Source organism: Ictalurus punctatus, chromosome 2, assembly GCF_001660625.3.
Source record: "Ictalurus punctatus breed USDA103 chromosome 2, Coco_2.0, whole genome shotgun sequence".
In the NCBI taxonomy this organism is placed as follows: Eukaryota; Metazoa; Chordata; class Actinopteri; order Siluriformes; family Ictaluridae; genus Ictalurus; species Ictalurus punctatus.
This window is the reverse complement of record NC_030417.2, coordinates 19,743,736-19,769,646: the sequence shown is the minus strand read 5'-3', so window position 1 is coordinate 19,769,646 and position 25,911 is coordinate 19,743,736. Positions and strand designations below refer to the sequence as shown.

At 38.2% G+C, this 25,911-nt stretch overlaps 2 protein-coding genes across 9 annotated transcripts in view; one reads left to right on the top strand and one right to left on the bottom strand.

Moving 5' to 3' along the window:
• The window catches only part of clec16a (C-type lectin domain containing 16A), a 67,556-nt gene extending 45,486 nt beyond the window's left edge, over positions 1-22,070 (bottom strand). For 5 of the 6 annotated variants that reach the window (XM_017488834.3, XM_047150941.2, XM_047150937.2 and 2 more), the window contains exons 1-10: positions 21,856-22,070; positions 20,692-20,820; positions 20,469-20,602; positions 20,208-20,356; positions 16,801-16,906; positions 15,342-15,347; positions 13,615-13,738; positions 12,723-12,897; positions 10,491-10,541; positions 9,874-9,987 (exon numbers count right to left, since the gene is read on the bottom strand). In XM_017488834.3, coding sequence (XP_017344323.1) covers positions 9,874-9,987; positions 10,491-10,541; positions 12,723-12,897; positions 13,615-13,738; positions 15,342-15,347; positions 16,801-16,906; positions 20,208-20,356; positions 20,469-20,602; positions 20,692-20,820; positions 21,856-21,929 — 1,062 coding nt within the window. In that variant the 5' untranslated portion in view covers positions 21,930-22,070. Of the gene's footprint in view, positions 1-9,873; positions 9,988-10,490; positions 10,542-12,722; positions 12,898-13,614; positions 13,739-15,341; positions 15,672-16,800; positions 16,907-20,207; positions 20,357-20,468; positions 20,603-20,691; positions 20,821-21,855 lie in introns of those variants that run through there. The other variant, XM_053673624.1, reaches the window with a different exon arrangement.
• Positions 22,071-22,195: 125 nt separating this feature from the next.
• Positions 22,196-25,807, top strand: dexi (Dexi homolog (mouse)). Of its 3 annotated transcripts, none has more exons than XM_017488885.3 (3): positions 22,196-22,676; positions 22,810-23,415; positions 25,232-25,807. In XM_017488885.3, the coding sequence occupies exon 2, from the start codon at positions 22,930-22,932 to the stop codon at positions 23,197-23,199; it is 270 nt and encodes an 89-aa protein (XP_017344374.1). In that variant the 5' UTR covers positions 22,196-22,676; positions 22,810-22,929; the 3' UTR covers positions 23,200-23,415; positions 25,232-25,807. The 3 variants fall into 3 exon arrangements, with proteins under 3 accessions (XP_017344374.1, XP_053529610.1, XP_047006916.1); XM_053673635.1 differs by adding an exon at positions 24,187-24,411 and having other exon boundaries at positions 22,196-23,415; XM_047150960.2 differs by having other exon boundaries at positions 22,196-23,415.
• Positions 25,808-25,911: the final 104 nt, after the last annotated feature.

Sequence of the window (25,911 nt, the reverse complement as noted above, 5' to 3'; positions counted from 1 at the left end):
GCAAACAGGCATAAACAGGGCTAAACAAGAATCAAACAACGAGGTCGAGAACAGGATCAAAACTATGAAACGTGAAACTATGAACAAATGCTTGGTACACGGAAAACTCACGCAATACTTCGCGTCGAAAAATGAGACACGAGGGATTTAAATGACAAATGTACTTAAGAGTGAACACAAAACAGCTGAAACTAATGATGACACATAAGCGAACAACCAATGACAATACAGGGGTGGAGACAGGACAGAAATCATAACAAATGCACATTTAGAAAGTAAACAAAGTCAATGCCACTAAAAGAGCGTGCTGCGAGCTCCGGCGCTTGCGCGAGGGGAAATCATGATGCTAACAGGTTGCTAAACGGGACTAAAGACGTTGTCGGGGACATTAAACGTCATCATGTCGAACAGGAAAAAACTTTGCAGATAAACTGGTTCAGGTATGCTGTGCACAATTTCCCCCCCAAAAAAACTGGATGAAGATTCATCCACAGAATAAATCTGTATTATGGAAAATGTTTTAAATCAAGTTTGGAATAGTTGTCGGAAGCTTGGTGATGGTGATTTGAAGTCGAGCGACCGTGGTGTAGTTTGTTTATAGCATACGGTTAGCTTTTTATTTCTGGCGATTGCATTTAGACTTCAAACTTCATAAAAGTTGTGTTCATTTGTGAAAATTATTTCGATGGACAAAACATGTTAGTATTGTAAACTTTTGTTGATCACTGAGCTTATATTCTGTGATAATCCAAAAGCCTATGGGAAAATCCTATTGGGTTTTTGTCGAGGGTACCAGTGTGATGCTAACTTCCGGGTTTCGGTACAAAATGACGTCATCCCTGCGCCACTCTATTGGGTGATTTGGCTGCGTCTCTCCTCCTGTAAACACTGTTATTGCCTTTTCTGCATTCTCCTGAATTGTTTTCATTTGGTTGCATATTATTATATTGGATTGCATATTTTCATTTGGTTGATGGTATTTTTATTTTTCCTATATTCTGGGTGCAATTTTATTTATATTTTACTTCTACGAGATGATGCACTTTAAGGACTCGTCTAATCTGATGCAAAGATTTGTACATTAGCAGGAATGTATCACAACCATGGAGGTGAAGGCAGCGGTCTGTTTATTTAAATGTGAAAGTGCAATAAAAATATGTTGTCACTAAAATCAATGAATGATCGTGATAAATAATCGAGATCTCAATATTGATCAAAATAATCGGGATTATCATTTTGGCCATAATCGTGCAGCCCTATCTTTAATGTTGTGAATTCTTTATATTTCCGGATTTCTTGAGTTAATTCTGATGTCTGGTGAAAATTTCATGCGAATTACCGCATTGGAAATATATTTACTGAATGTTGATACAATACTTATTTCCCCCACTGTGTGTGTGTGTGTACACAAACACATGCATAGATACATACACACACACAACCGGTCAAAAGTTTAGACACACAAATATTCTTTATTTGTATCCCCCCCCAGCCGATTTTTTTGAGGAATCCTCCTGAGATGCTTTTTAAACAGTATTAAAGGAGTCCCCACCGATGCTGGACACTTATTGGCTGCTTTTCGGAATATTTCACTCCAAGTCATCCATTAAAAAATAGATATTTTTGTAAATAAAATGTTAGTTTTCTAATGAAAGAAATGAATATGTTGGCACAATTATTATTTTTGTCGACAACACCGATTTCAAACATTTAATAATACACCTCCTGATCCAAAGCTTTTTTAAGGTCAGGAGAAACATTTCAGTCAAGTGTCTCCAAACTTTTGCCGGGTGGTGTATATACACACATCCACACACAATGGTCTCTCTGAATACTCGATTCTGATTATCTGGAACGTGTGTGCTCAAACTGTAAAATGCACAGGTCGTTCCAGTCACTGATCTATATTAATACGCTGCTTATAAACAACCATAGTAACATACAGTTACAGTTGCATACAGAAGTTAAACTCACAGCTTCATTATTAGTAGATATGTCTAACAGATGCAAGTAATTCACACACAAACAATCTCTCTCTCTCTAATAACTAATTATTACAATTCATTCAAATAAATGTGATCTTATCGCACTACTTTATTTCTGCGCATGATTTACAGCGGGCAGAATTGTAGATCTAACTACCCGTATATGAAATAACTAACGAAAATGAACCGTTATTTTTATGATTTCAGTCAAATTTTGCGCTGCAAACACCAATGATGGCTTTAACTCCTCGTCGCACCAGGTGGTTCTTTGCCTCCACGTCGTGCATTAAAATAGCCATGGATTATCACTTACATATTCTAATGAATGTATGAATAAGGAACAAAACAGAATAAATAATCCACGACGGGGAAGTAGCATGTTCTGGCCCGTTCCAATTAGAGGAATTATGTATTCCTCTTATACAACAGTGATCTGCGAAACAAGTTCTCACTTACGCTATAGCAGCAATAAACAGTCGGTCCTTTACAAGCCTCTCTTTTTCTCTCTTCATGTTAACGAAACAAACAAACAAACAAAAAAAACCTTGCAGCTGGTCATGTTAGCGAGAAACCGCAAAGAAAACGTAAACTCTTCTGGCCTGAAGGTGTTGGAAAACTTAAAGCTACAACTTTACCTCTAACACCGGAGACTCCTTCCATAAATATGAAATAAACTTACAATCTCCTTAACCATGTTTGTTGTTGTTGTTTTTTTTTAAACTTGAGAAAGAACAATGTGTTAGAACGAGCCCATTACTATAAGCCACGTGAGATGTGCAGCTGCGCTACTGTCGGTGCTGCTGTTATAGAAAATTAAATTAAAACCAAAACCTCCTGACCAATCAGAATCCAACACCACCAGCATCAGCACTGTGGTATAAAGTCAGCATCCTGTTTAAAATGCTGTGTTATATCTGTTGGTTTTTTTTTTTTTTTTTCTTAATATATATATTTTAAACATCTACACAGAGTGAAAAGCACCGAGGAAACAAACAAACAGAAATCAGCTTGCAGCTATAGCCGTTGGTGTCGTTTGAGATCGGTAACCGAAGGCAGCAAGCTTATGGGTCATGGTGACATGGTGAAGTGGAACACTTCAGCACCTCGCTCATAACATCTACCTGTGGCTCGACTGCGGTCGCACATCTAATGCAATGTTCCTTTACAGGTGGCAAAGCCATTTACCAGCAAGAGAGATTTTTAACAAGATATGCACAGGCTAAGGAAGTGAGATCACACCCACGGAGCGGTAAGTGCTGATCTCTTGTCTCTGTGAAAGGTTTCTGAACTTTTTTTTTTTTAAAAACCATTTATACCACAGCAGGGGTTTACTTTCTCCTTTGTTTAGATAACTTCTTTTTATCTTTTTTAAGCATGCCCAGTAATGACGAGGGAGTGATTTTAACTATGATGGAGGAAGATAAAAATAAAACAAAAAAGTCTCCTGTAGGTGTGTTAATCTGATGTAGACTTGCAGATGGGAGGCTAGAAATCTATGAGACAGACCACATCACCTTTTCGTTTCGTGATGAAACAGTCAAACTAAAACTCGAACCCGACAGTGAACTGATCTATTCTAGAAACTAGTATGTGACGTGACATAAGGGAGCTATAAGTGCATTTCCAGCAAGCCAAGCAGCAGGTGTTAGACTCGCAGACTGGGGTCATATGTGAGCTGTTTGTGGCACTTGGTTTATGTGTACAGGGAGGGGAAAAAAAATGAAGCAAGCGTGCTCGTTAAAAAGTCATGCTTCCTGTATGTCTCGAGATGAAGATTAATATTTCTCTTCTGTTGTTAAAGCCCTGGTGTGTGCCAGCAGTATGTCCACACAACACCATGGCTACTGAAAGTCATGTGATGTGCATGTGTGTGTGTTTGTGTGTGTGTGTATGTGCATGTGCGTGTGTGTGAGATTGCTGGGCAGAGCAGCATCTTTTTCTTCTTATGGGAAAGGGAAAGTAGGTTAGAGGTGCTGTGCTGCAGTCAGCCGCTGAGATCTGAGCAAAAGGCAGAGCAAGTAAAAAAAGCAACAGCGCTTACAAGACACAGACACACACACACACACACACACACACACACACACACTTTCTCAGCAGCTGCTGCTCTTAACCGTCATGCAGAACTGAAATCAACAGCCTCATTTCACAATGTCACACCAACTCTATTTGGATTCAGACCTTATTGTGGATTCTGATTGGTTAGAACTGAAGTGTTGATTAGTTTTCTGTAACGGCAGTACGGATGATAGTGACAGGTGTAGACTAATGTGCTCGTTCTAATGCGTTATCATTTCTATAGTAACAGCTCGTTCGGAACATGCGTAGTAATGCGCCGATGTGGTTTAGTTTACTGTAAGTTTATGTAACGTTTACAGAAGGAGTCTCCAGTGTCAGCGGTATGTAATGGTCAGAGTTAAAGCGGCAACTTTTCCGACACCATCGGGACAAATGCTTTGTAGTTTATGCTTTGCTCTGTGCTTTTTTTCCTCAAGAAAGATGAAAACAGGCAGGCTGGTGGACAGGGAATACAATATAATCCAACATGTTTCTAACGTGAAATAACGTGTTTCTCAAACACTGAAAAAGTACAATGTGTCAGTCTTAAAAGACTGGTGTTACAGGGAAATCATCCCACCAATCCTTAATACATTAATCCCAAACATTCTGACAACCTTAAATAATGTATGACTAAACTGCCTGAAATAAGCTCCGCCCCTAAAACCGACAGTAAATCACAAGCATGCCGAGCTTGTGTAAATCACTGAAAGATGACGGCTGACTGTAAACACATTTCTACAACACTTTTACACTCAGTAAACACTTCTACAACACAGTTCCTGAACACTTCCTGTATTTTCCTCAATCCTGACTCGAGTGTAAGAAAACATCAGTGGGTTTGTTTGTTTGTTTTTTTGGTAAATTATTATTATTTTAGAATTACAGATCTCTGCCACACTCATGGGTTCCTGGTAGGCGGCAAGCAGTGCGCGGCAGAGGCTGCTGTGGTTGAGGCGGTGAGGCAGGAAAAGGGAAGAGGTTTCTGATCACAGTGTCTCTGAAGCAGCCCAGAAACGAGGTGGTTTCTGAGAAACCCCAGTTCCTTTCACTCCTGTTTTAACCAGCAGGATGAGGCTCATGTCTCTTGGACCACACGTTTGAATTATAAACAAACACACCATCCTTAGAGAGAGATTCTCTGTGGAGCTTTTCTTTATAATTTATTACAGTTCACCCACTTAAATAAGAACAAAGGTAAACATGTCTTCTATTTCTTAAATATTTCTATTTAAGGACTTTTGTATATGGTTAACTGTTTAAATTTTTCCACAAACATTTCTCAGTTACATATTTCTTATTCTACATTATTTCTTGAAATGTAACCACAAATGGTAACACAGTTAGTTCCAAAACTAAAAAGGGGTTTATACTTCCCGAAATACATTGTGCTTGAGGACACATCTCTGTGGTTTCTCAGTAACATGACAAGTTGTGCTTTGTTTTGTCTATTAAGTTCAACAGGGAGAAGAAAAAGAGAAGCTATTTTCTAGCTGCTATAACGTAAGTGAAAATAGGAACTAACTCGTTTCACAACGTTAATGTAAGAATAAACTGACAAAATGTCTGATGGGCCAATGTTTAATAAAATGAATAAATAAATGCAATCATTGGCAAAATGCTGTAGTATAAGAGGACAAAAACACTCTGGGACAGGCTTTTATGGAAAAATAATCAATTTCAGGACGGTAACAGTAACGCCACTGTTTACTGTTTATTGTTAAAAACATACAAAATCGAAAGCAAAACCTGATAAAGTGCAATAAAACTATTCTGTTCGTAAAATTGAGGCCAATCAGCATGATTTCAAAATTAAGCATAATAACCATGATTAGCATTTTTGCCGTTAGCGTGCAGGCCTAAGAAAGCGCTACATAAAACAATACCACCATGCTGCATGGAAGAAATGTTCCGCTGCTTCCAGAAGAAAAGAGAGAAGCTATTTTATAGCTGCTGTAACCCTAAGTGAGAACATTTATCACCATTCAATAACCTGTTATTTTGAATACTGCACCTACTTGAAACAACAAACAATGAAAGTCTGCACAAAAAAAAAAAAAAATTCCACTTCATACAAATAAACAGGCGAAATAAAGTCTGCTACTGAGCTCTCAGCCTACTTGAAACATCTGGGACAGCTCGACTGCGTGATTTGCATAGCTGCATATGCATGAAAAACACAACCCGTGCGCTTTGGGACGGCACCACATGACCACTTTCAAAGCCACCTACACGCAGTTCAAAGAGACAAGACGCAAAAAACAGCAGACGGTGTCGGTGCAGCTTCGAGTTACCTCAGTGTAAATGCTCTCAGGAGAATAACAAAAGCACACACAAAGCCACAAGCCTGATTTCATTTCCCACTGTCTGGAAGCAGCGGTACGTTTCTTGCATGCAGCACTTAAAACACGGCGGATTATTTCTTTGGATAGATTTAGCTAGTTTAATATGCGTATATATAATCGTGTGTAAAGATAAGTTTGTATTTTTTTGGACATATTTGGAAAAGCAAACATCCTCTTTGAAACAGTGCCCGTGAATAAACTTGCATATACTTGAACAAAACAATGAGGAAAATTTGCTTTTTCAATTATTTATTCAACAGAAATTGCAATAGATGTGCTATTCTTTTGTGGAAAAAATAAGTACACCCTTGGCCTCAGAAGCTAGTATTGCCCTCTTTTAGCAGAAATAACTTCTTGTAGCTGTTTTGTATAATTGTCCACCAGGCTTGCTGGAATTTTTGACACTCTACCATGCAATATTCTTTCAGTTGTAAGATGCTTGAGGACTTTCTTTCACGTACTGCCTGTTTCAAATCCCCACACAACATTTCAGTGAGATTCAAATCCGGGCTTTGAACAGGCCATTCCATAACCCTCCATATCTTCATTTTGAGCCATTGCTTGGTGGATTTGCTAGTGTGCTTAGGATCATTACCCTGGTGAAAAGTCCACTTTCGGTTCAACTTCAACTTTCGGACAGATAGCCTCTCATTATCTTCAAGCACTCTTTGATATGATGCAGAATTCATAGTTGAATCAATGAATGCAAGCTGTCCAGTTCCTGAGGCAGCGAAGCAACCCCAAACAATAACATTTCCACCACCGTGCTTCACAGTCAGTATGTGGTGCTTCTCCTGAAAAGCTGTCTTTGGTCTGCGCCAAACTTGTCTGCTGTTACTGTGGCCAAACAGCTCTATCTTTGATTCGTCTGTCCAGAGCACATTATTCCAAAAGGCCTGCTCTTTGCCTAGATGCTCACTGGCAAACTGTATTCTTGCAAAGGCTTTTTCCTGAGTTGCCTCCAATGCAGGTCAAATTTGTGCAATCTCTTTCTGATTATAGAAGCATGCATTTTAACACCAACAATTGCAAGACTTACTAGCAGATCCTGTGATCAAATTTTGTGGTTCTTGGAGACTTCTCTTTGCATCAGACGGTCTGCTCCAGGGCTGAATTTGCTGGGATGGCCAGTCCTGGACAAATTAGCAGTCGTTTGAAATCTGTGCCACTTGTAGATGATTTTCCTTACAGTGGAATGATGTATTTCAAATCATTTGAAGATATTTTTAAAATCCTTTGCCGGACTCATAGGCATCCACAACCTTTTTCTGAAGGCCTTATAGAGCTCTTTAGATCTTGACATGATGACACCACCCACCTCAATAACAAAGGGAACACCAGACACTAGATATGAGAGGGGTATAAATAAGACAGGTCCCACCTGCACTCCCTAAGCAGGTACTAATCAGTGGCACCAAATCTTGAACGCCTGACTTTAATTTTATTTATTTGAAGATGGGTGTGGTTTTTTTCCCGTTAATATGAATTGTGAAAATTACTACCAACTCTTGACTTTGTGTCATTTTATAGTGCATCACCTTTACTAATAAGCACTGTTTTAAAGATGATCAAATGTTTGCTTGTCCAAATATGTCAAAAAAAAAACCATGGGGTGTGCTTATTTTTTCACACAACTGTATATGATTAGATCTGCCAAGGTTTAGTCATTTTGCTCCATTCGGAGCTCTGAGGTTTAATATTGGCATATGCTTGTACAAGTTAACACTCAAAAAATATGCCAGGAGAGCAGGTTTTTTCCCCTCAAAAACAAACAAAAGGGAAAAAACAGCAGATGAGCCAATCAACATACACGTAAATCTGGAATGACTGACGGCTGCATCTGTGTTTTGACATCGCCACCTTCAATCCAATCTCACATGTTCTCCACGGGACTGTCCATACTTTGTCACGGTAAATAAAAATGAAATACATCACTATATAATATAAAACAATAATTTGATAGGCTTAAATCAAATAAAATTAATTAAAATTAAATGAGGCTTTATTTTAGCATGTCCGTCAGTGAAACTCAATACAGCCAATTGTTGTGTCATGTAGTTGCAATGAGAAACTGCGTGGGCGCTGCGGGATACGGCATTGTGATTGTCCTGCAAGGGGAGAGGAGAAGAAGTGGATAATAAAAAGATGGGCTGCGTCCGAAATCGCAGAATACCCTACTACAAAGTAGGAGAAAAGCAGCACACCAGAGGGGTAGTATGGCCGAATTCTCAGTATGTGAGAAACAGTGGGTGAGAAATACCCGGATGGCGTACTGCTTCCGCAGAGATTTTGCAGTACGCAACCAATGGACACTGCGCAAATCAAAAACCCCATAACGCACCGAGACTGGTGTGGACGAGCTCAGAAACAAATGGTGGAAGACAGCGCGTCGCCTCTTTTTAAGTATTAAACCTGGTTTAAACAGGACTTGTTTAACAATACCCAACTACTGAAGTACCCTGAATACTACACAGAAGATGCTTTGACATTTGACATGAGGTTGGAACACCGGTGGCTAATCCTATAAACATTTAAATTTTTATTTATTTATTTTTCCTTTTTAAAAAAATGAGTAGACATGAGCAAGTCCAGTGTAATTAGGTGTTAGTGATGAACATTATACACTCTGTGTGGTTTAAGATGCTGACGCAATCCGAGACTGATATAATATTTTCCCTCCGCTTACTGCAGGGAAATGTGGGTCGTGGGTGCGCACTTAATGTCAATATGACAAGAGATTTAATAACCTCTGCCACAAATAGCTGGAGGTGCGAATAACTGCAAAAAAATCATCCACTGAGAAGGAAGGAGCAGAAACGATCCAAACACTCAACTAGCAAAGCACTTCATCAGTGTGTGTTAAATTACTGCCATAAATCCCGAGGGATCTATAATAGTGCTGTAACTTCCTCAATACCCATGTACTCTGTGTGTGTGTGTGTGTGTGTGTGTGTGTGTGTGTGTGTGTTAGCAGTAACTGTGAACACGTATACAGTAACCATCTGTTTAGAGAAACAGTTTGCTGTGTGTGTGTTTATATGAACATATGAGAAGAACCTATATGTGTGTAGTTTTGCAGAGACTTACAGATCGTAAGCGTGTGTGTGTGTGTGTGTGTGTGTGTGTGTTTGTGTGTGGACAGACTCACTGAGCTGTAGTATGTATATATGTGTCTGAATGTGCTCGTGTATGTGCGTTATTTCATAGAATCACTGAGCTCTACTGTGAATGTATGTGTACCTTGTGAAAATTTATGAATGTGTGTGTATATATGTGTGTGTGTGTGTGTGTGTGTGTGTACTGGAGTCTTCTGTGAGTTCTCATACTGTGCTCTTGTGTGAGTTGTGTGTAAAAGTATGTATCTCACTGAGCTCTTATGCATGTGTGCGTGTATGTGTTTATGTGACTCATGAGCTCTAGAGTGTATGCATATATGTGTGACTCACTGAGCTCTTGTGTGTGTGTGTCTGTCTGTGAGAGAGACTTACTGAGCTCTTGTGTGTGTTCTGCTCTGTCTGGGTTGTAAACACAGTCAGGTCTCCGTTCAGTATGACGTCTGCCAGAGCATTCACAAGGGGCTGGTAGTGTATGGTAAGGAACACCTGAGGGGAGAACACACACACACACACACACACACACACACACACACACACACACACACACACACAAACACAACCGCTTAGTGATAATACCAATATCGAAACTAATAACAGACTATAATTATTTATTTTTTTTGTTTAATTAAGAATAAACATTCAGTCACCACAATGACTTGAAAACTTGTAACACAACTATACATTTACATTACATAGCACCATAACAGTCGTTTATTTTCCCTCATGGAACTACTTATCTAGCTGAAACTTGTTTCTGGATGCCGAAGTTAAACATTCACATAACAACTGCATAACCTGTACTTATAGTTTATATATTTTTAAAAACACACGTTACATAAGTAATACGTGATATCTCGACAGTTGTTGCGCAGTGAACAAAATTCTGGGAATGCGACGAAATTGATCAAACTTCAATATTTTTATCAACATGTTAAACACACAAACTATTCTCTTAGACTTACATCTTATCTGTGTGTAAGTTAGCGTACCTGGGAGAGCAGGTAGAGTGACACCTGAGGGTTAATCTTGCGATCTTCACTCTGGGCAGGGGGGGGAGACATTGCGTTCTAAATAAAACTTTATAAACCAATTACTTATCAGACTTTTTTTTTTTTTTTTAAATAAAATTATGCACAGAGTTTCTTTACATAAAAATCAGAATACACATATCAATATACACACATGTAAGGAATGAAACACTCTGCTTGGTGCTGTTACAGGAACATAATCGACGATGGTGTAATGAAGTTATGGAGTTACGGTCACCACACTGAAGTTGATTATTTTCCTATAACAGCATGTGTTTATTGTTCATTACGTGAATGAGCTGTTACTGTAGAAGCCATCACATATTAAGATAACCCTGTGCTTTGGAGCTGTACTTTTGCACTTCAGTTGCTTACCTCCTGACCCTGGATTAGATTAAGAAGGATCATTTTACCACTGACACAGAAAATTAACCTTATCCTTTTTTTTTTTTCTTTTTTTTTTTTTGCAAAAAAAGATTAATAAGCACAAAAGAATAAGGTTTCACATGTTTATGAATCAGTTAAAAGTGATGACCCGCAGAGCAATAGAAAGTGAGACGTAGGATTATGCAGAATATGCACAAGATATTTATATGAAGTAACAGGACATATGTATCCATGTGCATTTATAACATGTTATATATTATACATAACACCATATAGGCTGTTTCCCAGTCTGTATGCATGCTCATATGTTACAATTACGTGAATAAAGCACAAGTTTAAAGTATGACGCTGTAATGTCAGGTTGTGTAATGCATTATAAGATATGAGCATAAGAATATATACAGTAGAGCGCGATGTTGCAGTATAACATAGGATCTGCACCACAAATGTATGTGAAGTTTCATACACAACACATATTCTACTGTATATTACAAACTTGTGTTATAGCGCATTATAACATTAGTGTCTACTGTGCAAACCTGGCATTAAGTCACACACTCCTGCCTCATATGTAATGCATGTTACGAGCATTTACAAAGCAAATGCCTGGCATTATAAGGTGTTATTCGTGCTATAAATAACTTTACTATAATGTCACTCAAGTAACTAGGTGCAATTACTATGTCTGACATTTATTTATTTAAGTCTCAAATGTAAACTAAGTGACTAAAGCACCGTGACATTAGACTTGTGTGAAATCCAGCATGGTCTGAAAAGCACATCACGCTGCTGTTCTGAGCAAAAGACATTTCCTGCTTTGCATCTGAATGGCTATATTCTTAACATATGAATCACATTCAAACAGTCGGATTTGCTTTGACTAGCCGGGTCGAGTCGGAGATGAGTAATTTACTGCGAGCCGATCAGTCTATTAGTCTGCCGAATTGTATCATAAAGTGGGTGTAAAAGAGCTGAGTGCATAGTAAATTATATTAAACAAATTTTCCGTTTATTCCACACATCTGCTTTAAGAGCTGGTGGGAGAATTATTCATCGTGAAAAAAAAATAACTGAATAAGTCCTCTGAGTCATTACAGATAAAAGCCATATCTGGTAGCTGCTCTCCATTCATGACAGGTTAGTTTTTAATCCCACAGCGCTGTAATTCACAATATGTTATCGTTTCTATAGCAACAGCTCATTCACAGGGCCTTGTACTCCACATAAACGGTTTTCTTTTTTTTTAAAAATCAAAACAAAACAAACAACAAAAAAAAACCACACAAGAAGTTGTTTAACATTCATGGAATTAGTCTCCAGAGTTTGTAAAAGTCAGACGTAACATTAAGTTTACGATTTTGTGGTGTTGTTTTTTTCCATCTTATTAACTAGAAAAGAGAGAGAGAAAAAAAGGATGGTGAGGGAACAAATGTTTACAGCTGCTGTAATGCAAGCAGCTTCGTTTTTGCTGGCGGTCCACAGCATTAGACGTAAATATAAACAGAAAGCATATGATGTCAAAATTTTGGAATAAAACACTTCGGGATGCACTTTTATCGGAAAACAATCAAGCCTGGGGTGGTGACAGCTTCATCGCGCCACCCTGTCGTTGATTATTTTCCTATAACAGAATGACACAGAGGTTTACTCTTTACATTACAGCTTTTACAAAGAGTCCCTCTTGTATTTCAAACATATTACATGCATCACAAAATAAGAAAATAGCGGACACAACCAGCTGCCAATCAGAAACGAGTATTTCTGATAAACGGTTCTGTACGGATTAACGATCTAGGCAGCACTCACCTGCTCCTGGCTGACCAGCGAGTAGACGTAGAGCGGCAGGAAGAGGCGGTTCAGCAGGTGATCAGTCAGAACATCGTTCAGGAACTCGCAGTTGATGATGAGGATGTCGTTCAGGTAGTGCAGATGATCCAGGTGCTCCGCCACAAGGTCGCTCAGCTTCCCTTTGTTCTTATGCCTGAGGAAATAAAATGAGAATGGCTATACATTTATCCATCACAGCACTATCAAACAAATAAAACTAGCAACATTTAAGCATTTTTAGAGCAACACATTTACATTCCGGTTTACTGGACGCATGACAAAAACGAATATCCTTCAAAAATCTTGTTTTAAAAAAATCTAGAACTGTTTAACAATAAATCTGTATTTTTATGTATTATATTAAACGTGTGTGAATATGTAGTTTTATGTGTAATGTTTTCCTTCTTTGAAACGCTCAAAGAGACACACAAAGATGTCTGCCTGTCCTACACTGCCCTCTAGTGCTTGTTATCTGAACTAAACAGAAAATTACCTTACACAGCTTCACATGCTGTAATCACTAAACAGTTTACGACATAACTTATACACAACACGGTGTTAAATCTGGTGCATTGCTATAAAAGGAAAATAATCAACGTCAAGGTGGTATGATGTATAGTAGTTATTTTCCCATAACTGCCTGTCCCTAAGCGTTTTATTCTTTTTACACTGCAGCAATTTGCTAACGATTGCACTCTCTTAATTTAAAGACGATATTTTTTTATCCGTTTATAGTTACAAAAGTTTAATGTTGTGGGATATCTGCGAAACACGTTGTCCCTGTTAGATAAAATTCATGCAGTGGTGTAGATGGAAACGAGGTGAATAACAATCGGAACGTGAACTCGTCTGTCACGATCATAATTCTTACTCTTCGTCCGTCTGCACACATTTGTCCAGCTCGATGACGTGGCTGCCGATGAACCACACCAGGTTGGAGAAGTAGGGCACGGCTGTTTTGTCCCGGATGTAGTGCAGCATGTGCTGGTTATCCACTGCAGAGCGTAAGGAGATGTTAGCACTCTCAGGTCACAATAACTGATCCGGAGGTTTATCTCTGATCTTAACAGCGGCCGCGTAAACGTTCATTAATAAGCCATAAAAGCTGTTAGTGTTGAGCGAGTGCACATGTGTTGGGCTGATGAGGAGGAGTCATTTATTTCAGTGCAATGAGTAAAAAAAGCGCTATTTTAATTTACTGACGGATGAAAAAAAAATTATTATTAAAACATTTTACGTTGAACAAGACGTTATATAGCATAAAGCAAAGTAAAAAGACAAACCAAAAAAACCCAACACATTTATCCCATACGTCATATCAGACATTAAGAAGGACTAACGTTTATGCTAACAGTGGGCCTCATTTGATTAAGCTGGATACGAACGTGTCCAGAATTCATAAGAGCATTTACACAAGAAGAACGGTACAGTATGCGTTTTCATGAAAATCCTGTAAATTTGGAAAAGCTCTCGTATCTCCTCGGACTCATGCATTTGAGTGTGTGCAAATTTACTTATAAGAAGATTAACTTTTTATGTCTGGGATATACTGTGGAGTTTAAATTGTTGAAATGTTTATTACATTATAGCGTTTAGCAGATGTTCTTATCTAGAGCCACTTACAGAAGAGCTTTGGAGTCTCGAATAAAAACACATCCTCGTGCTAGATCACTCGCTCAGGGACTCAGAGCTCCATCCAGAACATTTAGTGTAAACCAGTCGTTTTAGCTTATTAGCGTTAATTAATGTGTATCTTATTTTTACTAGTGTATTCATTTTATTAGTGTCGCTATGGGATTTTATGTGACGGGAATCTACAAAAACTGTAATTTTGTATAGCTGTGTTTATATATAAGAAAATGAGCACAAGAATAAACATAAAATCTAATAAAAGAAATAAAAATAAGTATTATTCAGATAATTCAGATTCTATATAAAGACAGATAAAGAAAGCATGAATCATTCAAAAATATTTTTATAGATCTAAAAACGCAACAAACTCATATACGGCTAATGTAGTTTATAACTTATACACGCAGCTCCAGTGTGTAAATGCAGCACCATCTAGAGGGGAAAAGTGTCAAGAAAATACGGCATCTATGAAAGATTAATACCTGCTGTTTAAAGACCGGAGTAAATCATTAACAATCTGGTTATTATGAAGAGACGAGGTAGATGGGAGACTGATGCTAGTCTGACTGGACAAAGTTTAATGGTCTAATCAGAGTGAAATATTTCTAAATGTGATCTAATCATATGGCCATACAGCGTTAAAGCTTAAAACACTGAACTATAACGCACGAGGACCCAGTGCTACTCGGTGCTGCTCGGTGCTGCTGTGTGAACCTGAGACCCCAGCAGCTTTTCCATAAGGAGAAAAATAAACACGACAGGACAGGGGAAAAAACTAAATGACCAGGTAGGAATTAAATAGTGGGTGCAGGTGGTGAAAATATGTTTCTTTTTTTTTCAGAATTGATACATTTTTGCACAGAATAAACCACAACAGGAGCATTTACTAACTTTAAAGTAAGCATGCACCGCAAAAGAAAAACAACAACAACAGTAGAGTTAAAGTTCTGAAATTGACCAACTTACATGACACTGGAATGGAATAAGGCACACAGGAGTCATCAGAGACGGAGGAGGGAAGAACAGACACATGGTTAATAGGGTTAGAGAGACTAATGGAACAAGTGGAGCTCAAAATGATAAAAGTGCACCTTAAACACCCTCCCAAAACCCAGAGATGTGTGAGTGTATGTGTCTACAGTAAATCAGTGAAGACCCTCAGAAAGCTGCACAACACATCGATTTTTATGCAGGAAATAGGAAGCAAGTTTAAATCTTTCTCAATAAAAAATATATAAAAAATTTATACTGAATGAAAATATAACATTCAAAGTAAACAGTGCTGAAAACCCTGAAAATGTACTTTTAAAAAATGTAATTGTTATTATTACGAAGTTATTATATAATATTTAACATACAGTTAATATATTTAATATATAAATATTAATATATATTAACTATTAATAAATATTAAAGTAAATAAAAGAAATACATCCAAACTGAACCCAAAAGTAACACACCAAATAAAAAATAACAGGACAAAATTTGTCCGCAACAGTTTTTATTTCGCCTCTAGAGGCCGCTCTCGTACTGTATAATGACAGCGGACCGTTCTCAGCCGCTCTCACGATGGATGCAGCTGGGAAAAACTATGGGTGTGGATTTTAATGATCGTTATAATACTGGACACTATAATCAGCGATGGCTGTACGACGACCGGAACTGAATCTGTGTTCACACCGTAGCTGTGTAAACCAACGTCACTACTTGACAACTCTGACACAACTCTGTGATTATTTAAGCTTCTTAAGCTCTCGAAAAAAGCTCTTCACTCTTCTCCATGCGTGTGTTTAGATTCAGCAGGGGGTGTGGCATATCTCAAATCTTATGTCTCTTGTAAATCAGTCAAGTGCCTTGACAAGCTGTCACTCCGACTCCCTGTTTCGAAAGGGAACGCAAGCATCCAGAATCAATAGGCAATCATGATGTTCATTTTGAAGTGATATACAAATCATTTTGAAGGTTTGTACGCTTATCATTCTATGACTTTAATCTGTCACATCCCTAGTGTATGAACAGCCAAAAAGGAATGGAGTGAGGTTTGCGTGGAATGCGGATGAAACATTTTACTTTATATTAATTTAAAAAAAATAAATAAATAAATTTTTAAAAAAACCCTTACAAACCTCACACCATTCCCAGAACAGCCAAGAGATCACAAAGCAGGCATGAGCTGGAGCTTGTGTAGGTGAAAAATATTTTACTCACTCTATAAACTGTTAATATTTCATTTAATTGGTGAGGAATGTGTGTGTGTGTTACCTGCAGGAGCATCAGAGTGGTGGCATGATAAAAAAAAGAGTGACAGACAGTGGAGAGGAAAGCAGAAAGCTAGAGAGAGAGAGAGAGAGAGAGAGAGAGAGAGAGAGAGAGAGAGAGAGAGAGAGAGAGAGGCGCAGCACAGAGCCGGGAGCTGTTCACTCACCTTTATACACATTGAGAGTGATAGTCCTGACTGCGATCCTGACCATGCTCTCTGGATGGTTGAAAAACTTAATGGCCTCCGTGTACAGGGCAAAATCATTAGTGTGCTGGAAGCATGGGAGACAGAGAGCGAGCACGTCAACGCGAGGAAGGATTCACTCAGAGAGAGGAGAGCTGCGGTCACACCGCTACAGCTACGCCACAACATATAGTCCATCATCCAATACACGTGCTTTCATACGATCATATCCTCAAATCTGATTGGTCAGAAGCTCTGACAGTAGAAAAGCTGCATATCACAGGTTTACAGGCCTGTTATTGAGCGATATCGTTTCTAAAGAAACAATACATAAGGATTCGCCAGTAAAGCAGGGCAATGCGATGATAAAATGTCAATATCATAATAAATTAAGTCACTGTTCTAAGATATCACTGGTGTGGTGAGATCCTTTTTTTAATTTTTATTTGTAAATAGGAATTATAAACTCTGATTACATGCTGATTTCTTGTTAAAAATTTGTAGTGAACCATTGAAATTTATATTTTATATTATATATACACACATATACATGGCATATCGTGATATTTCAAGTGTCGTGATATGATATTTCTGCCATATCGCTCCACCCCTTCTCTCCAGTGTCAGGGGGTAAAGCTGTAACGTTAAGCTTTTTTAGACATCTTCCCAGGAGTTTCCACTTTTCTGGTGAGAGAACGACTTTTTATAGCCGATAAGTGATAACAGGAACGGACTTGCTCCACGGGCGAGCGACCACATTAAACGACCAACAGATTTAAAAAAAAAAAAAAAAGCATGCGACCTTAAACCAAAGTCTGTAAAGTATTTGAGTGGAATTTTAACAATCACATTTTCTTTCCACTCCCCTAAAAAAATAAGTCTTATATGGGAAGTCATGTTTTCGTATTTAATATCTCCAGAAATAATATTCCCAGCCAAATTTAGCAGAAATAAAGACAAATTTGTTTTATCTGTGTAAATGCAAAATTTCCAAATGTGAGTGACAGTAAGGGATTAGACACTTTAATAGACACAGTTTGTGTTTACACTACTGTATTTCATTGACTCAAGATTCAAGATATTGACAAATAGACAAGAGAAGTCTATTTGAACATGCGCAGATGGTGATGTCGACTCACTTCAACAATAAGACAGACAATATAAACCCGCCCCCGAATGTAGACTGTTGTAGGAAGCGCTTTATAAAGTCATACATATTTTACGTCCATTTTATGTAAATTGGTACATTCGATGCTATGCAAAAACATCGTCAACATCGCCATCTGGGCAAGTCAAAATAGCGCAAACTTTTGAACTTGTCATTTTGTCAATATCTTGAATTCTGTTGGCTGTTCACACCTCAGGTTTTGACAAAAGTCAATGAAATACACTAGAGTAAGCACAAACTGTGACCTTTAAGCCCTTAATATCACTCATTTGGACATTTTGCACTTTTGACCCGTTTTAACGATCCCATAAGAAAAAAATGGCCTTCTGTGGTGACTTCTGAGCATTTCTACAGATAGAAAACAAGTGTGTATTTATGTCTGTCAAATTTCATCGGGCTGGGAATATTATTTCTGGAGATATTAAATCCTAAACATGACATCCCAGATAAGATTTTTTTTCAGGGGAGTGATAAAAGAATTATTAACATGTGAGACATGCAGCAGCAATTATATATGAATTGACACGGAATAAATAGTTAGCCATAACTTTACTTCATTAAAGTTTTGTTCAAAACATTCAGAGAATTGAACTGAATCCTGACGCCAGTATCGTCATCCAAATCTAATCGTGACCCGATAAATAAATGACCTAATTTTATCCCTGTTTATAGATAACAGTGTGAGGCTGAAGAGATGCCACACTTGCTAAACGGGTAGCTTTAGGCTTCCATTACAGGTTAGCCTTGTAGCACAAGTTCAGAAAACAGTGCTGCGTCTCAAATTAACTACTATATGTACTAAACGAGATTAGAATTAGTGTGTCCCTGATCATACTATATTGAACCGAGTATCCCAAAGGGACCCGGATGCTCTACTATTTATGATAGATTTTTGAAGTGTGGATCCGTGGACACTTTTTCAGCTAAGATTACCCACAACTCCTTACACGAGGGAGGGAGGAGGAGCTTTGTCGAAATTCAAGGACACATTTTAGAGCGATGTAAATGAAATGTGGAAATATAAATCAAAGGAATGATTAATTAAATTAAGTTTATATTAAATTTAGTTTAAATTAAATTAGTAAAAATTATGTAAAGAATAATGAAAGAAGAAAAGTTTAAAAGCTGCAACGAGGAGTTTGTTTATGGTGACGGTGTGCGTAACTAGGCAACAGCGTTCTCTTCAGTTATATGACGCGTTAGTATGTCCCAGTACTTGCGTACACACACAAAAAAATTAAAAAATAAAAAAATTTTTTAAATAAATAAAAAAAATTTCATACTATTAGTGTGTAGTACAAGTATGCACACATGACTACATTTGAGAGAGTGTAATTTTAATTTATAGTATTAAACTTTAAACCTATGAAAATAATAATTATCATAAGCGCTAACTACAGGACATTCCAGACAGAAGCAGCGTATCAGATCATATTAATTGCGTTGTGTAAGTTCCTACAATAATCTTCTTTAATCTAGGGTTATTTTATTAGACAGTCACAGAATTTATTAAAAGCTTTTTCCAAAGTATCTTCTCTAAACTGTTCACACCTGCAGCAACAAATCTCTCATACAGCAAATCCTTCCTCCCAGGCTTTCTCTATTCCAGACACCAGCGCACCGCCGCGGGTCAGAGAGGTGTCCGAGAATAAAGAACACAAGGTAACACTTTATTCAAAGGCTGTTTACATAAGGACTCCATAACACATGCATACGCTCTGAATAGTTTTGCGTAAGGACAGAGGATAGAATAAGGAGGGAAAAAGAGAGAGAGAGAGAGAGAGAGAGAGAGAGAGAGAGAGAGAGAGAGACAGAGAGAGAGGGAGAGAGAGAGTGTGCGAGAGAGAGGGAGAGTGAGAGAGAGAGAGAGAGAGGCTGGTGAGGGAGCGAGAACAGAAGTGTAACAATAAGGAAAATGATCAACTCGTGAATATGAAGTAAGTGTTACGAAGTTTTTAAGTCATGTTGTGCATGAGTTATGAAGGTGTTATGTAGACAGCCTTGAAATAATTTGATACCGAAAATAACATGTGCAACCATTTACAGTACACCAATAACTTTCCCCTATACAAAAGAGCCGAACCAAAAAAAAACAACCAAAAAAAAAATACATTTTTTTTTTTAAATATTCACTGGTTCATATTTATTTATGTCTTTTTTTTCCCCTTCACTGTTTGAAAATGTTTCTCCGGAACCTTCCGGGACCTTACCACAGCCTTACCTCGTTGTAAAAGAAATGCACGGTGTGGTTGTTGAGTTTCAGCGACAGCGTCTTCAGAAAGGAGATGTAGTAGGCCATGATCTCCTCATCAGAGAAGTCAAATTTATGCACGATGATGGAGTTGACGTGGTTATTCGACAGCAAGTAGTCTGTAGAAATTTTTTAAACAAACAAACAAACATCAAAACAAACCATTAAGTGTAAAACAAAACAAATCATCGAAAACTCTGAAATGTTCACAGACGAAAGACGAGCACTTACAGAGAGACGTCTCGTGACTTATGTTCTCGAACAGGATGTTGAGCGTCTGCAGGAGCTGCACGCAGACGTACCGGCCCGACTTCTGCCGCAGGATGTTGAGGAAAAACGCAAACATGTTCTTCTCCAAAAAGAAGCTGAAAAGAAAGAATGAGAGAGAGAGAGAGAGAGAGAGTAAGACCTCAAACTCTCACGACTCAAACAAAACAATAAGTTAAAAACGCACTCGAAGACCGAGCTGTCATTCTGATCGCCCCAAATGAGGATTTCCGTGATGGAGCGAATGGTCTCGACGAGCAGGTTCCGGTTGTGATCGGTCACCGTCGTGTTCTTGGTCAGAACGTGATACATGTACCTGTGGAGACGAAATGAAAAACATGACAGGTCATATATAAACATATTTACGATATAAACATATTTAACAGATGAATAAATTGTGAATTTAAAAAGATAACTGAATTTAAAAAAGAATAATAATAATTATTATTATAATAATAATAATAATACACGGATATGTGTATAGCTACTAAGAGACCAAAATAAGTGGCCTCCAACAAATACAAATCCATAATCATTGATATGGTGAGGTTTTCTGTAAGGAGACTGGAAGTTTATTGAACATTTATGGAAGGAATCTCTGGTATCAGCGGGTAAAGCTGTAACTTCAAGATTACCGATGAAAAGGTATGACGAGTCGCTTTTTTATGAATTTGATGAAAGTCGTAATTGTTGGAAAATTGCTGCGGTATAAGAAGAATAAAACACTTCAGGACAAACTGTCACAGGAAAATAATCAACTCTGGAGTTGTAACTCAGACTCCGCTTCATCACGACAACTTTACTGTAGTGAAAACAGAACAATAAGCGGATTTAACTAGTAACATGAAATGCAAAAGAAAATCGCATTTATTCAAATTTGCTCATTTGCATAATATACAAGATGCCAATATAAATCCTTTTGGCTGATTGTTTAAAAACAGTCCATTTTAAAAGCATACCCATTACGTTTTTTAAAATACCATATATCCTACAGCACCTAAAGAATGTCACATAATTAATGTGTGCGTGTATTATGCATACATTTACATAATTATAACGAGACACGTCCTATAACGCAAGATTTATATCCACAATAAAGTTATTGGACTTTAATATGATTTAAGCTAGCTAAAGTAGAGCAAAGCCAGGCTGCTTACTGAGTGTTTAAAGCTTATAATAATGACCAAGAAAACACACCAAGAAAACAAACACACACACACACACACACACACACACACAAAAGTTAGCTAAGCGGCTAGCTACAATTTTGTTACGAAACGTAGCTCGCGCTATGTAGCTAGCTGTGCTGTACTACGCGACAAGGGTTTGTTACGCTCTTAGCAACACTTACTTCAAATGATCCAAAGAGTGGATGTTTTTGGACTTCCCTTGCCCTCCCACCCAGGCCCTGGACCGGCCGAACATGGTGGCGTTTTCTTTTATGGTGTCACTTTGTTTTTATTTATTCGACTTGAGTAAAATAATCCATTACGGCTCTGGTGAATGAGAAAACATCGCTAAGGTTAGCTAGGACAGTGACAAGAGAGGCTGAAATCCAATACTGTCGTAAAGCCCTATTCGAGTACACTGCATAGGGTTTGACGTAACCTCTTTTCTGCGCTGATCTAGTGCGCTAGAGCTCGTATAGGGAGGGATTTGGAATTGAACCGCTGCCCTGGCGAGATTTTGACGCTCATCCAGCCAAGAACTTGGGATTTGTAGTTTAGCTACAAACACGGGCGCAGGCATTGTAAACTCATATCCGCCATTTACGGACTATAACTCCCAGAGTATAATTTGAACGAAGGGTTATATGAGGCGTGTTGACGTCATAAGCACGCGACATTTGTTTTTGTTTTTCTTATTTGACACCGATTGTCATTTTGTCTCGATTTTAACCTTGTTTTCCCTGTTTTTGTGTAAAAGTAAAGTAGACGTACCTCATACCGCCATTTTAAAACAATCGGCGCGGCGTTCCGCAAGAGGAAATTTTAAAAGCCGAGGTGTTAAAAATGGATGTTAATGTCAGAATGCGGTTTTATACAATAACACAAGTTGATTGGTGTGCAGAAAATGGAGTTATCCAGGTCTACATGGGATGTTAAGAGACATTTAAATGATAGAAACGTGCTGATTTCTTCGTAAACGTCTGTTTTTCTCCCGAGATGACTGGTATGTTGGAGAGTTGCAGAGTCAGCAGATGTGTGTGAAGGAGTGCATGTGCTGTAGTTGGCCTGTTCATTCACTGTACACACACCAGAGCGTTTAACAGACTGGATAGAAATATTTTTTTTTATCTTTCCAGTAACTACAAGTCATGCACCAGAAGGAGTCACTCATTCTGCACTTCATCTTCTTCAGCTAAACCTTTTCCGCAAGTTTGCAGGATTTGCCCCATGAGACAAGATCACATGTCTGAGATTCTATGCCACACTCCGTCTATTTCCGATTAGATTCTGTGGAATCTTTAATTGACGTCCTTCCATATATGTTTTATCTCGGCCTCTTCTTTATAAACGTCCTCATCCTCTACTATGCCTTTCTGATGGAATACATAGTGCTTAATGTGGGAATCGTGTTCCTGCCCGAGGACATGGACCAGGCACTGGTGGATCTGGGTGTCCTCTCTGACCCGGCATCCGTCCCATATGAGACAGACACAGAGTTTGATGTGTTTGAGGGATATCTGGAATAGCTAGTACAGATAGAAAATGGCTCGAGTTATATGCCATATAAGTCAGGTGTGTGCTAGGAAGATGGGATTGTGGGTAATACAGCCAAGGACTGGAGCCATTATGATGATGATGATGATGATGATGACGAAGATGGATGGAAATCATGTTTATGATCGCTGTAGGTGTGAGAAAATGGTGCCTTGGTCATCACATGGAAGAAATCCGTGCATAAAGAAGTAAGTTAAAACATGCTCTTTTGAATTTGTGCAAAATAAATGGCTCATATGATAAGGTTATGAGCTAAATAAAGCAAGGAATTTCATGCATGCTGTTACAGTAAAATAATCACCAACAGGGTGATGTGATGAAGAAGAATGAAGTGTGTGTCCCCTCAAGTGAAGTCCCCAAGCGTTTTATTCCCCTTATACAACAGCAACAATTTACAACAAATAAAATGTTTTATTAATTAACAAACATCACACTTTTTTTTTTTTTTACCCATGTACAGTTACATTTGATGTTGTGGAACGTCCTCAAAACAAGTTAGTTCCTGTTCTTGCTTATTTTATAGCAGCTAGAAACACTTATTCCTTCACCAGCCTCTATTTATTTCCTCTCTATAAGACTCTCTCATGTCAAAAAACATTAAGTTACAGCTTTATCCCTGACTGTTACAAAGCATGGACACTGGAGAATCCTTCCATAAACATTACATAAACGTTACAGAAAACTTCACCATGTCAACAATCGCATGCTTTTGGGTTTTTTTTATTCAGTGAATGAGCTGTTACTATAGAAACGATAACGTTAGAATGAGGGTGTTAAAGAGCATCTATTATGCTATATAAACGTGCCTAATTTTGTTTTAGAGGTCTCATACAATAGGTTTACATTCATCCTAGGTCAAAAATCTGTTTTAATTTTCTCTTAATTTACACTACGGCATCACCTCTTTTTCTCACAAACGACTCACTCAATGATCTGTTCACTTAAACTCCTCCCTTTAGAGAGCCTACTCTGATCTGATTGGTCAGATGTCCCAGTCTGTTGTGATTGGTCTACCGCTTACAGCGTGTGTCGGAAAGGAACCGCCCACTGCCATATCTGAATTTCAGCTCAGTAATAATGTCGGTTTTACCTTATCAGTTTGAGCCTGAGTCTGATAATGATACTTCGGAAGATCAATCCGAACCACCATCGCAAGCACGTCGAGAACAGGACGTTTCTCAGTGGTAAGTTTATATGTAGTTTGACAATAACATGAGTTAGCTGGTTAGCAGAGGCTAATAGTTAACAGGCTAACAGCTGTGCAGTGGCTGTACACGTGTACAACACAAAACTGCTTATTTGGAACACTTGGTAGAAAATATATACATAAATAATTAATCATACTTACAGGTTGTGATCCAGAGGCGCAAGATGGTTCAAATAAAGTGGGTACGGCCGAATCTTTAATGAATAATCGTTTCGCAAATCCCGCGTTGACTTCGAAGGTCGAACTGCGTTGGTATCATTTTAAAAATGAATTCTAACCACTGACGCTTTACATCCTCGTCCTTTGGGAGTCCATGCAAAGTGGTTTTGCTTTTGCAGCATGAACCTAAATCTTTCAGGACGCAACCTCAACTGTAGTGTTTGAGGGCGGGTCAAAGTACACGTTGTTCGCGAGCAGCCGATGAAATCCAGAGGCGTGTTTTTGTTGCAAACCTACGTAGGTTTGAACAGATAGTAAGTCTGGAATTACTGACGACTCGTTTCAGCTGTTCAGAATCGCTTCCTTCTTTTGGGAGTCAATAACTCCGTTTGTCGTGATTTGTGAAACTAAGCAGGCCTTTTACATTCACAAACAGCTCTATAACACACTACATGAAAGGAAATATCTGCAAAGCATAATAGGTGCACTTAATATAAACCTGTGCTACTGTCAGAGCTGCTGTTACAGAAAAGTAATCAACACTTTCCAGAATCCCACAGCGCTGTGGTGTAAGTTAGAGATGAGGATTAAGGTGATTGTTTTGCGTATCAGTGGTTGAGTGTGTCGTGTCTCCTTAGGTTGTCCAGGCTCAAGAAAAACGACGTGCAGATCTTCTCATCAGGTGGAATTTTCCAAGGGAAAAGCAGGACGTCTGCGCCGTTAAACGGATCGGATCGACGTCGGACATGACATCATCACCTACTCTGTGGCTCACTAATCACCAAGCTGGCTTAGTGACATTTAGACTGAGGTTTTATTAAAGCTGCTGAGATTCAGGTTTGGTTTACGTCAGGGCTTCATTGCATTTCATAATCAATTTATTTTTATTCGATAAATGAATAACCTTTGACACTTTCATTCCAGCCAGAGATGTCCGAGTTCTGCATGTTTTTTTTGTTTGTTTGTTTGTTTGTTTTTTTAAAAATCCTTTATTTTCTAGATTAGACGATTTAGTTGAGCAATACCTCTTTGAGACTGATGTGATATTCTCAGTATTGTGCTGCTTGTGAGGAGTTGACGAGCTGTACGCTTGTTCCATGCTGTAAAACATGGATTCAATCCAACTGATGGATTTCAGATACAAACCTTATGTATATACACACACACATATATATATATATAAAAATATAAAATAAATAATTAATTTCACTTAATGCAGCTCTGACATTGTGATGCTTCTTTCATTTGTTTTCAATTACGCAGGAATAACATATATTTAACATATATTTTTTTTAAACACTAATAACAACAACTTAGC

Coding starts and splice junctions, on each gene's coding strand:
- dexi (XM_017488885.3), top strand. CDS start 22,930: ATGCCACACTCCGTCTATTTCCGATTAGATTCTGTGGAATCTTTAATT.